The sequence below is a fragment of the Rattus norvegicus genome, chromosome 15, assembly GCF_021556685.1.
Source record: "Rattus norvegicus strain SHRSP/BbbUtx chromosome 15, alternate assembly SHRSP_T2T, whole genome shotgun sequence".
Taxonomy (NCBI): domain Eukaryota; kingdom Metazoa; phylum Chordata; class Mammalia; order Rodentia; family Muridae; genus Rattus; species Rattus norvegicus.
The window spans coordinates 81557447-81569484 of NC_141548.1; the positions used below are offsets into that span (position 1 = coordinate 81557447).

The following is a 12038-nucleotide window of genomic DNA, read 5'->3' on the forward strand; positions in this document are numbered from 1 at the left end:
TGGGAGTTGGAGGCAAGGCCACTTCCTGTCTCAAAAGACCTATATGTAGCCTCTGTGTGTGTGTGTGTGTGTGTGTGTGTGTGTGTGTGTGTGTGTAATAGAACTGTGGTTTTCATTTCAGTTGTAATATAATTTATAGGCATGTGTTACCTTAGTGAAGTCATTCCAGAAAGTTCCTTATAACATTTCAGTTCATCTTATCTACTACCCTCAAGATATGGCAACATTCTGATTTCTTTTGCTGTTATCAGCCTTGTTCTTCTTGGGCCAAACATCAGTGGAATCATACATTATTCACTCTTGGATCTGATTCCTTGACTCAGCATGTGTGGTGTATCCATTCTTTTATAGATCACTCCAGATTACTTCTGTGTTAACTTATTCTCCTGTTGGTAAAAATTGGGGTTGTCTTCTAACCCTGCTGTAAATATACTTAAGTTTTGTTGGTAAAAATCGGGATTGTCTTCTAGCCCTACTGAATTACACTTCGTATAAGTTTTGTATATGTGTACATTTATGTTTTCCTCCCTGGTAGCTCCTAGGAGTGGAATTGCCAATCATAGACTTGACATTTTGTTTAAAAACTTCTATGAAACTTACTGCAAAGCAGTTGTACCATTGTACACTCCCCAAATCATTGTCAAAACCTGTATGTTCTTGGCGAGTTTTGTAGGGAAGGCAGGGAGAATGCTCTGTCTTCGGTTACCAGTGCAGGTGGATACTTTTTTTATGAGTCCAGTGAAAAAGAAGTAAGTGCCAAGCTTGAAGTTAAACAATCAGTGCTTGGTTAAGAAACTCTAAACGTTAAATAACTATTTATTTTATTTACATGTACTTAGGAATGACATTTTTTCCTTTCTTAAACCTTTTATTTTGAAATAATTTTAGATGGAAGGGTTAATAAAATAGTACAAAAAGATTACATATGCCTTTCACATAGTGATAAGCCTTTGAAATTAAGCTCACTGTTTTACTTTATTGATAAATAAAGTCCTACAAATTAATTTGCAATTGTTGTTTTTAAAGTTCAGGTCTCACTGTGTTCCCCAGCTGGTCTCAAAGTCATAGATGTAAGTGACCTTTCTGTCTCAGCTCTAAGTAGCTGAGACCTCAGGCACTTGCCATCCTGCTTGGCTCCTGATTGGTAATTTAAGCAACACATACACCTCAAACTGGGACTATGGATGTAGTCTAGTGGAAGAGCATTTGAAAGGCCCTGCATTGGATCCACAGTCCTAGAAAAACAAAGCTGCGAACAAACAAAAACAAAACAAAAAAACCCACACTAAAAATGTTGATATAAAGCAGGGAAGAATAATAGAAATCCAACTACACAATTGGGATCTAGTAGATTTTGTGATAAGTTGATTATTTGAGAAGCTGAGTGAATTTTAATAGGACTGTATATAAGAACATGGGCTTGAATCCAGAAAGTTCCAAGTGCTAGACTTGAGTTATGGACTTAAAAGTGACATAAGAAAATGGCAGTGGTTGGGTCAGTCTGGAGCCAATAGTGTCAGATAGAGGACGTGCTCTATGCTGTTTCCTTCAGACCCCTGCTAGGATCTTAGCACTCGAGCACGAGAAAAAGAGAATGACCCAAACTGGAAGAATTCAAAGATAACTTTAGTGTTAAATAACTGCCCTCAGGTATGTGCATGATGGACATTGAAAGCTGGTTTTAGTCCTGGCAGAACCTGAAGCACCTAACTGGAGACTGGGCAAGTGCTGTGGATGAAGCGCTTTCCAGTGCGGCTCTTCACGTTCCTCTGTCAACCAGGTGTAAGAAGAGCTGGCCAGGCATTCGGGCAGAATGAATGCGTGAGGACTAAGGTTTCTGGGGTGTGAAGGTCTCTGCTCTAAATTCTTAAATGTACTGTAGTTTTAAGTACTTTACTTAATATCCATACGTGAAGTCCCCACTCCTTTTTTTCATCTGTATGTTATCTGTGACAATTGCTTGTGAGAATGATACATTGGTTAAATTACCACAAAAAAGCAGTGATTAATTCACCCTTTTTGACAGTATTATTTTAAGGATCAACACATTCACTTGTCTTAAGTTAGGAATATGGATTGGAAAAGATGCTGTCATCTATGACCAGGTCACCAAATGCAATAGTACATTAGCATATGTGTATATATGCAGTCAATGTACCAATAGTACATTAACATACGTGCATATATGCAGTCAGTGTACCAATAATACATTAATATATGTGTATATATGCAGTCAGTGTACCAAAAGTTTTTAGTGTAGATTCCTAGAGCCTGACCCAAGATACTTTGGCATACTTTTTATTTTTTATTTTATAATCCTGGGGCACTGAGCCCAGGATTTTGTGTTTAAGAAATGGGCACTTTTTGGACTGGAGAGATGACTCAGTGGTTAAGAGCACTGACTGCTCTTCCAGAGGTCCTCAGTTCAATTCCCAGCAACCACATGGTGGCTCACAACCATCTGTAATGGGATTTGATGCCCTCTTCTGGTGTCTGAAGACAGGTACAGTATACTTATGTATAATAAATACATCTTTAAAAAAAAGAGAGAGAGATTCATTTAAAAAAAGAGAAATAGGTACTTTATCAATAAGACATACCTCTACCTATGCTATTTTGGGAATGTGTGTATTATTATATGTAGTAAAATACAAGGGTAAAACATTTTTCGTTCTTCAGAGATTGGCGTTTAATGTCTAAATATATAATTCTGGCTTTTTATCCAAATGAGAATAAACAAATGTCTTTTAATCTTTATATTGAATGTGGCTTTCCTGAATTTTCTTTAAGTTCAGCATCTAACATGCATATACCCAACTTTCTGGCATATACCCAACTTTCCAGTCATGTACAATTAGTGTCACTTCCTTTTATGTGAGATTTTATCAAATGCCTCATTTTATGATTAAACAATCCATGTCACTATATTTAGAAACAGCATAAGGAAGCAGTGTGCCATTTTCAAATGTGAATGTAAAAGGCTTTCTACCCAGAACTATAAAGGTCTTTTCTTAGGTATATAAAAAAAAAAAACCTATGTTTGTCCCAATTTCTAGTATGATAAAGTCTCTAAAAATAAGTAACAACTACCCAAAACTCGCAAACATGAGCAAAGCTCATGTTCTGTTGCTTTAAATCTCTGTGGACTTTGAGGGTTCTTCCCACCAGAAAGAAATTGTGGAACTCAGTCAATATGAGTATTAGAAAAACTGAATGCCCTGTACAATTTGGGAATTCTTCACTAGAAGCCTGGATTTGAAGCTATAATGTAAGTGTACAATTCAAAATTAACTTAGATTGTAAATATTTTCAGCTGTAGATTATCTTGTCTGAAAAATATTTCCTGGATGGACATGATGGCATACCTTGGAATCCTAGCACTTATAGGCAAAGGCAGGAGGATCAAGAGTTCAAGACTTTACTTAGCTACATAACAAGTTTGTCAAATGGCCTACCTCAGGGGCAAAAGACACTGCCTTAAAACAGTAAAAATAGGGGGAAGGGCAATTTGTGTTTTGACCATGAAGTTTAAAAACATTTCGTGGTTAAAAGTATTTTCAAAGAACTATTCATTTGAAATGTCCTCAGCCCCACTGCACAACTTCTCTGATAATGGTAGAATTGCTGGCACCATTTTTACTTGTATAAGAGTGGACAGGCAAGTTGGTGATCAGAGTAACATTTATAACTTACTGAACTGGATTAAAAGTTGTGGGGTTGGGGATTTAGCTCAGCGGTAGAGCGCTTGCCTAGCGAGCGCAAGGCCCTGGGTTCGGTCCCCAGCTCCGAAAAAAAGAAAAAAAAAAAGTTGTTAGTATGGCTAAGTATGTGTGCGATCCTAGCACATGGGAGAGAGAGGCAAGATTGTGAGTTTGAGACTAACCTGGGACCACATGCAGTACCTGTTCCAAAAAAAAGGAGCAAATCAAACTCAGCCATCGGTATGGAGACAAACCCCAGGTTTCCCAAGAGGAAGATATGGGGTGCTCTCATTCTCCTCCTTCCCTTCCTGTGTGCTGTAGACTGCAGAAGCCTTTGCCTGTCTGCCTTTTAGTCAGTGCTACATTTCAGCAAGGAAACATCTCTCTGTGGGGCTTACACATGAACTTAGTGGACTGAAGCCTACAGAGATACGAAATAAAAGTGGTAATATACCCAAACTTTGTTTTGTATAAAATTATATTGTAATTCTTGTGGTTTACAAGTAATTCACATGATTTGTTTTAAATGCAGAAATTGATAATCTGTGTTTCATCCTTAAAAGCACAAGATAAATTAACACTTTGTTAAATATACATTAACACTTTGTAAAATGAAATCATTAGTGCAGACAGTGGCGCAGATCTTCCTGGTTGCTGCCACCGCGCAGAGCTCGTAGGCAGCACCCCACGAGCAAACTTGAGCCTCGGGACCACAGGTAAGACCAACTTTTCTGCTGCAAGAGACCTGCCTGGTGAACTCAGGACACACGGAGGCAAAATTCCTCTAGGACCGGGCACCTCCTGTGTTTACCGGGAGTCCCAAACCCGCGGATCCCGGCCCGCAGCAGCTCTCTGCTCCCAAACCCCGTGGGAGAGAGACCTCACTGCCTGGTCAGGTGGGCACTCCTAAGGCTGCAGAGCAGAAGAGACCACCAACACTGCCCACCCCTGCCCACATCCCTGGCCCAAGAGGAAACTGTATAAGGCCTCTGGGTTCCCGTGGGGGAGGGCCCAGGAGCGGCAGGACCCCTGCGCCTGAGACACCTCCGGAACCTGAAGGGACAGACCGGATAAACAGTTCTCTGCACCCAAATCCCGTGGGAGGGAGAGCTAAACCTACAGAGAGGCAGACACGCCTAGGAAACCAGAAGACACTGCACTCTGCACACATCTCTGACGCCAGAGGAAAACACCAAACGCCATCTGGAACCCTGGTGCATGAAGGCTCCCGGAAACAGCGGCGCACATCTTCCTGGTTGCTGCCGCCACAGAGAGCCCGAGGGAAGCACCCCGCGAGCAAACTTGAGCCTCGGGACCACAGGTAAGACCAACTTTTCTGCTGCAAGTGACCTGCCTGGTGAACACCAGACACAGGCCCACAGGAACAGCTGAAGGCCTGTAGATAGGAAAAACTACACGCCCGAAAGCAGAACACTCTGTCCCCATAACGGGCTGAAAGAAAACAGGAAAACAGGTCTACAGCACTCCTGACACACAGGCTTATAGGACAGTCTAGCCACTGTCAGAAATAGCAGAACAAAGTAACACTAGAGATAATCTGATGGCGAGAGGCAAGCGCAGGAACCCAAGCAACAGAAACCAACACGACATGGCATCATCGGAGCCCAATTCTCCCACCAAAGCAAACACGGAATATCCAAACACACCAGAAAAGCAAGATCTAGTTTCAAAATCATATTTGATCAGGATGCTGGAGGACTTCAAGAAAGACATAAAGAACTCCCTTAGAGAACAAGTAGAAGCCTACAGAGAGGAATCGCAAAAATGCCTGAAAGAATTCCAGGAAATCATAAATAAACAAGTAGAAGCCCATAAAGAGGAGTCAAAAAAATCCCTAAAGAATTCCAGGAAAACACAAACAGTTGAAGGAATTAAAAATGGAAATAGAAGCAATCAAGAAAGAACACATGGAAACAACCCTGGATATAGAAAACCAAAAGAAGAGACAAGGAGCTGTAGATACAAGCTTCACCAACAGAATACAAGAGATGGAAGAGAGAATCTCAGGAGCAGAAGATTCCATAGAAATCATTGACTCATCTGTCAAAGATAATGTAAAGCGGAAAAAGCTACTGGTCCAAAACATACAGGAAATCCAGGACTCAATGAGAAGATCAAACCTAAGGATAATAGGTATAGAAGAGAGTGAAGACTCCCAGCTCAAAGGACCAGTAAATATCTTCAACAAAATCATAGAAGAAAACTTCCCTAACCGAAAGAAAGAGATACCTATAGGCATACAAGAAGCCTACAGAACTCCAAATAGATTGGACCAGAAAAGAAACACCTCCCGTCACATAATTGTCAAAACACCAAACGCACAAAATAAAGAAAGAATATTAAAAGCAGTAAGGGAAAAAGGTCAGGTAACATATAAAGGCAGACCTATCAGAATTACACCAGACTTTTCGCCAGAAACTATGAAAGCCAGAAGGTCCTGGACAGATGTCATACAGACCCTAAGAGAACACAAATGCCAGCCCAGGTTACTGTATCCTGCAAAACTCTCAATTAACAGAGATGGAGAAACCAAGATATTCCATGACAAAACCAAATTTACACAATATCTTTCTACAAATCCAGCACTACAAAGGATAATAAATGGTAAAGCCCAACATAAGGAGGCAAGCTATACCCTAGAAGAAGCAAGAAACTAATCGTCTTGGCAACAAAACAAAGAGAAGAAAAGCACACAAACATAACCTCACACCCAAATATGAATATAACAGGAAGCAATAATCACTATTCCTTAATATCTCTCAACATCAATGGCCTCAACTCCCCAATAAAAAGACATAGATTAACAAATTGGATACGCAACGAGGACCCTGCATTCTGCTGCCTACAGGAAACACACCTCAGAGACAAAGACAGACACTACCTCAGAGTGAAAGGCTGGAAAACAACTTTCCAAGCAAATGGTCAGAAGAAGCAAGCTGGAGTAGCCATTCTAATATCAAATAAAATCAATTTTCAACTAAAATTCATCAAAAAAGATAAGGAAGGACACTTCATAATCATCAAAGGAAAAATCCACCAAGATGAACTCTCAATCCTAAATATCTATGCCCCAAATACAAGGGCACCTACATACGTAAAAGAAACCTTACTAAAGCTCAAAACACACATTGCACCTCACACAATAATAGTAGGAGACTTCAACACCCCACTCTCATCAATGGACAGATCATTGAAACAGAAATTAAACAGAGACGTAGACAGACTAAGAGAAGTCATGATCCAAATGGACTTAACATATTTATAGAACATTCTACCCTAAAGCAAAAGGATATACTCAGCTCCTCATGGTACTTTCTCCAAAATTGACCATATAATTAGTCAAAAAACGGGCCTCAACAGGTACAGAAAGAAATAATCCCATGCGTGCTATCGGACCACCACGGCCTAACACTGGTCTTCAATAACAATAAGGGAAGAATGCCCACATATACTTGGAAATTGAACAATGCTCTACTCAATGATAACCTGGTCAAGGAAGAAATAAAGAAAGAAATTAAAGACTTTTTAGAATTTAATGAAAATGAAGGTACAACATACCCAAACTTATGGGACACAATGAAAGCTGTGCTAAGAGGAAAACTTATAGCGCTGAGTGCCTGCAGAAAGAAACAGGAAAGAGCATATGTCAGCAGCTTGACAGCACACTTAAAATCTCTAGAACAAAAAGAAGCAAACACACCCAGGAGGAGTAGAAGGCAGGAAATAATCAAACTCAGAGCTGAAATCAACCAAGTAGAAACAAAAAGGACCATAGAAAGAATCAACAGAACCAAAAGTTGGTTCTTTGAGAAAATCAACAAGATAGATAAACCCTTAGCCAGACTAACGAGAGGACACAGAGAGTGTATCCAAATTAACAAAATCAGAAATGAAAAGGGAGACATAACTACAGACTCAGAGGAAATTCAAAAAATCATCAGATCTTACTACAAAAGCCTATATTCAACAAAACTTGAAAATCTGCAGGAAATGCACAATTTCATAGACAGATACCAGGTACTGAAGTTAAATCAGGAACAGATAAACCAGCTAAACAACCCCATAACTCCTAAGGAAATAGAAGCAGTCATTAAAGGTCTCCCAACCAAAAAGAGCCCAGGTCCAGACGGGTTTAGTGCAGAATTCTATCAGACCTTCATAGAAGACCTCGTACCAATATTATCCAAACTATTCCACAAAATTGAAACAGATGGAGCACTACCAAATTCCTTCTATGAAGCCACAATTACACTTATACCTAAACCACACAAAGACCCAGCAAAGAAAGAGAACTTCAGACCAATTTCCCTTTTGAATATCAACGCAAAATTACTCAATAAAATTCTGGCAAACCAAATCCAAGAACACATCAAAACAATCATCCACCATGATCAAGTAGGCTTCATCCCAGGCATGCAGGGATGGTTTAATATATGGAAAACCATCAACGTGATCCATGATATAAACAAACTGAAAGAACAAAACCACATGATCATTAGATGCTGAGAAAGCATTTGACAAAATTCAACACCCCTTCATGATAAAAGTCCTGGAAAGAATAGGAATTCAAGGCCCATACCTAAACATAGTAAAAGCCATATACAGCAAACCAGTTGCTAACATTAAACTAAATGGAGAGAAACTTGAAGCAATCCCACTAAAATCAGGGACTAGACAAGGCTGCCACTCTCTCCCTACTTATTCAATATAGTTCTTGAAGTTCTAGCCAGAGCAATCAGACAACAAAAGGAGGTCAAGGGGATACAGATCGGAAAAGAAGAAGTCAAAATATCACTATTTGCAGATGATATGATAGTATATTTAAGTGATCCCAAAAGTTCCACCAGAGAACTACTAAAGCTGATAAACAACTTCAGCAAAGTGGCTGGGTATAAAATTAAGTCCAAATAAATCAGTAGCCTTCCTCTACACAAAAGAGAAACAAGCCGAGAAAGAAATTAGGGAAACGACACCCTTCATAATAGACCCAAATAATATAAAGTACCTCGGTGTGACTTTTACCAAGCAAGTAAAAGATTTGTACAATAAGAACTTCAAGACTCTGAAGAAAGAAATTGAAGAAGTCCTCAGAAGATGGAAAGATCTCCCATGCTCATGGATTGGCAGGATTAATATAGTAAAAATGGCCATTTTACCAAAAGCGATCTACAGATTCAATGCAATCCTCATCAAAATACCAATCCAATTCTTCAAAGAGTAAGACAGAACAATTTGCAAATTCATCTGGAATAACAAAAAACCCAGGATAGCTAAAACTATTCTCAACAATAAAAGGACTTCAGGGGGAATCACTATCCCTGAACTCAAGCATTATTACAGAGCAATAGTGATTAAAACTGCATGGTATTGGTACAGAGACAGACAGATAGACCAATGGAATAGAATTGAAGACCCAGAAATGAACTCACACACCTATGGGCACTTGATTTTTGACAAAGGAGCCAAAACCATCAAATGGAAGAAAGATAGCATTTTCAGCAAATGGTGCTGGTTCAACTGGAGGTCAACATGTAGAAGAATGCAGATCGATCCATGCTTATCACCCTGTACAAAGCTTAAGTCCAAGTGGATCAAGGACCTCCACATCAAACCAGACACACTCAAACTAATAGAAGAAAAACTAGGGAAGCATCTGGAACACATGAGCACTGGAAAAAATTTCCTGAACAAAACACCAATGGCTTATGCTCTAAGATCAAGAATCGACAAATGGGATCTCATAAAACTGCAAAGCTTCTGTAAGGCAAAGGACACTGTGGTTAGGACAAAACGGCAACCAACAGATTGGGAAAAGATCTTTACCAATCCTACAACAGATAGAGGCCTTATATCCAAAATATACAAAGAACTCAAGAAGTTAGACCGCAGGGAGACAAATAACCCTATTAAAAAATGGGGTTCAGAGCTAAACAAAGAATTCACAGCTGAGGAATGCCGAATGGCTAAGAAACACCTAAAGAAATGTTCAACATCTTTAGTCATAAGGGAAATGCAAATCAAAACAACCCTGAGATTTCACCTCACACCAGTGAGAATGGCTAAGATCAAATACTAAGGTGACAACAGATGCTGGCGAGGATGCGGAGAAAGAGGAACACTCCTCCATTGTTGGTGGGATTGCAGACTGGTACAACCATTCTGGAAATCAGTCTGGAGGTTCCTCAGAAAATTGGACATTGAACTGCCTAAGGATCCAGCTATACCTCTCTTGGGCATATACCCAAAAGATGCCCCAACATATAAAAAAGACACGTGCTCCACTATGTTCATCGCAGCCTTATTTATAATAGCCAGAAGCTGGAAAGAACCCAGATGCCCTTCAACAGAGGAATGGATACAGAAAATGTGGTACATCTACACAATGGAATATTAATCAGCTATCAAAAACAATGACTTTATGAAATTTGTAGGCAAATGGTCGGAACTGGAAAATATCATCCTGAGTGAGCTAACCCAATCACAGAAAGACACACATGGCATGCACTCATTGATAAGTGGCTAGTAGACCAAATGCTTGAATTACCCTAGATGCCTAGAACAAATGAAACTCAAGACAGATGATCAAAATGTGAATGCTTCACTCCTTCTTTAAAAGGGGAATAAGAATACCCTTGGCAGGGAATAGAGAGGCAAAGATTAAAACAGACACAGAAGGAACATCCATTCAGAGCCTGCCCTACATCTGGCCCATGCATATATAGTCATCCAATTAGACAAGATGGATGAAGCAAAGAAGTGCAGGCCGACAGGAGCCGGATGTAGATCTCTCCCGAGAGACACAGCCAGAATACAGCAAATACAGAGGCGAATGCCAGCAGCAAACCACTGAACTGAGAACGGGACCCCCGTTGAAGGAATCAGAGAAAGGACTGGAAGAGCTTGAAGGGGCTCGAGACCCCATATGTACAGAAATGCCAACCAACCAGAGTTTCCAGGGACTAAGACACTACCGAAAGACTATACATAGACTGACCCTGGACTCTGACCTCATAGGTAGCAATGAATATCCTAGTAAGAGCACCAGTGGAAGGGGAAGCCCTGGGTCCTGCTAAGACTGAACCCCCAGTGAACTAGACTGTTGGGGGGAGGACGTCAACGGGGGGGGGGAGGATGGGGAGGGGAACGCCCATAAAGAAGGGAAGGGGGGGTTGGGGATTTGGCTCAGTGGTAGAGCGCTTGCCTAGGAAGCGCAAGGCCCTGGGTTTGGTTCACAGCTCCGGAAAAAAAAAAAAAACAAACAAAAAAAAACCAAAAACAAAAAACAAGAAGGGGAGGGGGGAGGGGGATATTTGCCCGGAAACCGGGAAAGGGAATAACACTCGAAATGTATATAAGAAATACTCAAGTTAATTAAAAAAAAAAAAGAAATCATTAGTGCAAACATATCTTTTATTCATATGTATGTGATTGTCCTCTTGGAGGCTTTCTGCCTCAGTCTACTAACCTAGGCCTAGACCTGGAAGCCTTTAGCCTCCATACAATCTTAACTAGACCTAGAATGTTTTCAACTTCTGAAACTTGTTGCTGAATAAACTCAACCTTTCTAGATCTTTCTGAACTCAGGCTAGCAGGTTTAACTCAGGTGTTATGGCTAATAATTCCTCCCCAAGCTGGCTTCTCTCTCAGCCTCTGAATCTTGCTCTTCTTGGACCCAAACTAACACTTTTCTAAGCTTCTCTCTCCTTCTTATTCTCTGGCCTTTTCTGTATTTAGGAAATGTTCATGAACCCCAAAAAGATCACCAACGAGCAGCCTTCGATGTAATTGTAATTGGGTCTCTTTATTGAAGCTGGAGCTTGGACTCCCCGCCAACCCTGATATAGCCAAAAGGTGGAGCCTTAAGCCCAGTTTTAGGCAAGTATCTATAGAGGCAAGAAAGGGTTATCTAGCTTAGTACACATCTGAGTGGAGGGTCATTGTGACCTTTAACATAATTTGCTGGTGCTGGGAGCCATAAACTTAACTTCTGTTTTCCTCCTGGTTGATAGTTGTTAGGAAGTGAAGTGTTAGGGGTAGGCTTGAAACCTGGAGGTGTGGATTTGTTGGGGAATAACCTGGAAATTGGTGTTAGACATAGGTCTTGTAGGGGATAGGTGGAGGTAGCCTGGAAACTGGTGCTAAGTACTGGCCTGTTAGTTAACTTGAGTTCAACCTTAAGTCAGGTTCTCCAAGGTAGAATCTGAATCCAAAGATCTAATCTTTGACTGTCTCTATACAACTGGCCTAATAAACCTGCCCCTGAAGTAGCTTCCTTTTTTTCTGCACTGCCCCTTAAGTAGATTCCCAACAGATATG

At 40.5% G+C, this 12038-nt stretch overlaps 1 protein-coding gene across 24 annotated transcripts in view; it reads left to right on the forward strand.

Annotated features, from left to right (window-relative positions):
- Window positions 1–12038, forward strand: part of Pibf1 (progesterone immunomodulatory binding factor 1) — a 170005-nt gene that overhangs the window by 59868 nt on the left and 98099 nt on the right. For 4 of the 24 annotated variants that reach the window (XM_087585850.1, XM_087585849.1, XM_087585848.1 and 1 more), the window contains exon 11: window positions 1651–2757. In XM_087585850.1, coding sequence (XP_087441976.1) covers window positions 1651–1672 — 22 coding nt within the window. In that variant the 3' untranslated portion in view covers window positions 1673–2757. 24 annotated transcript variants of the gene reach the window in all.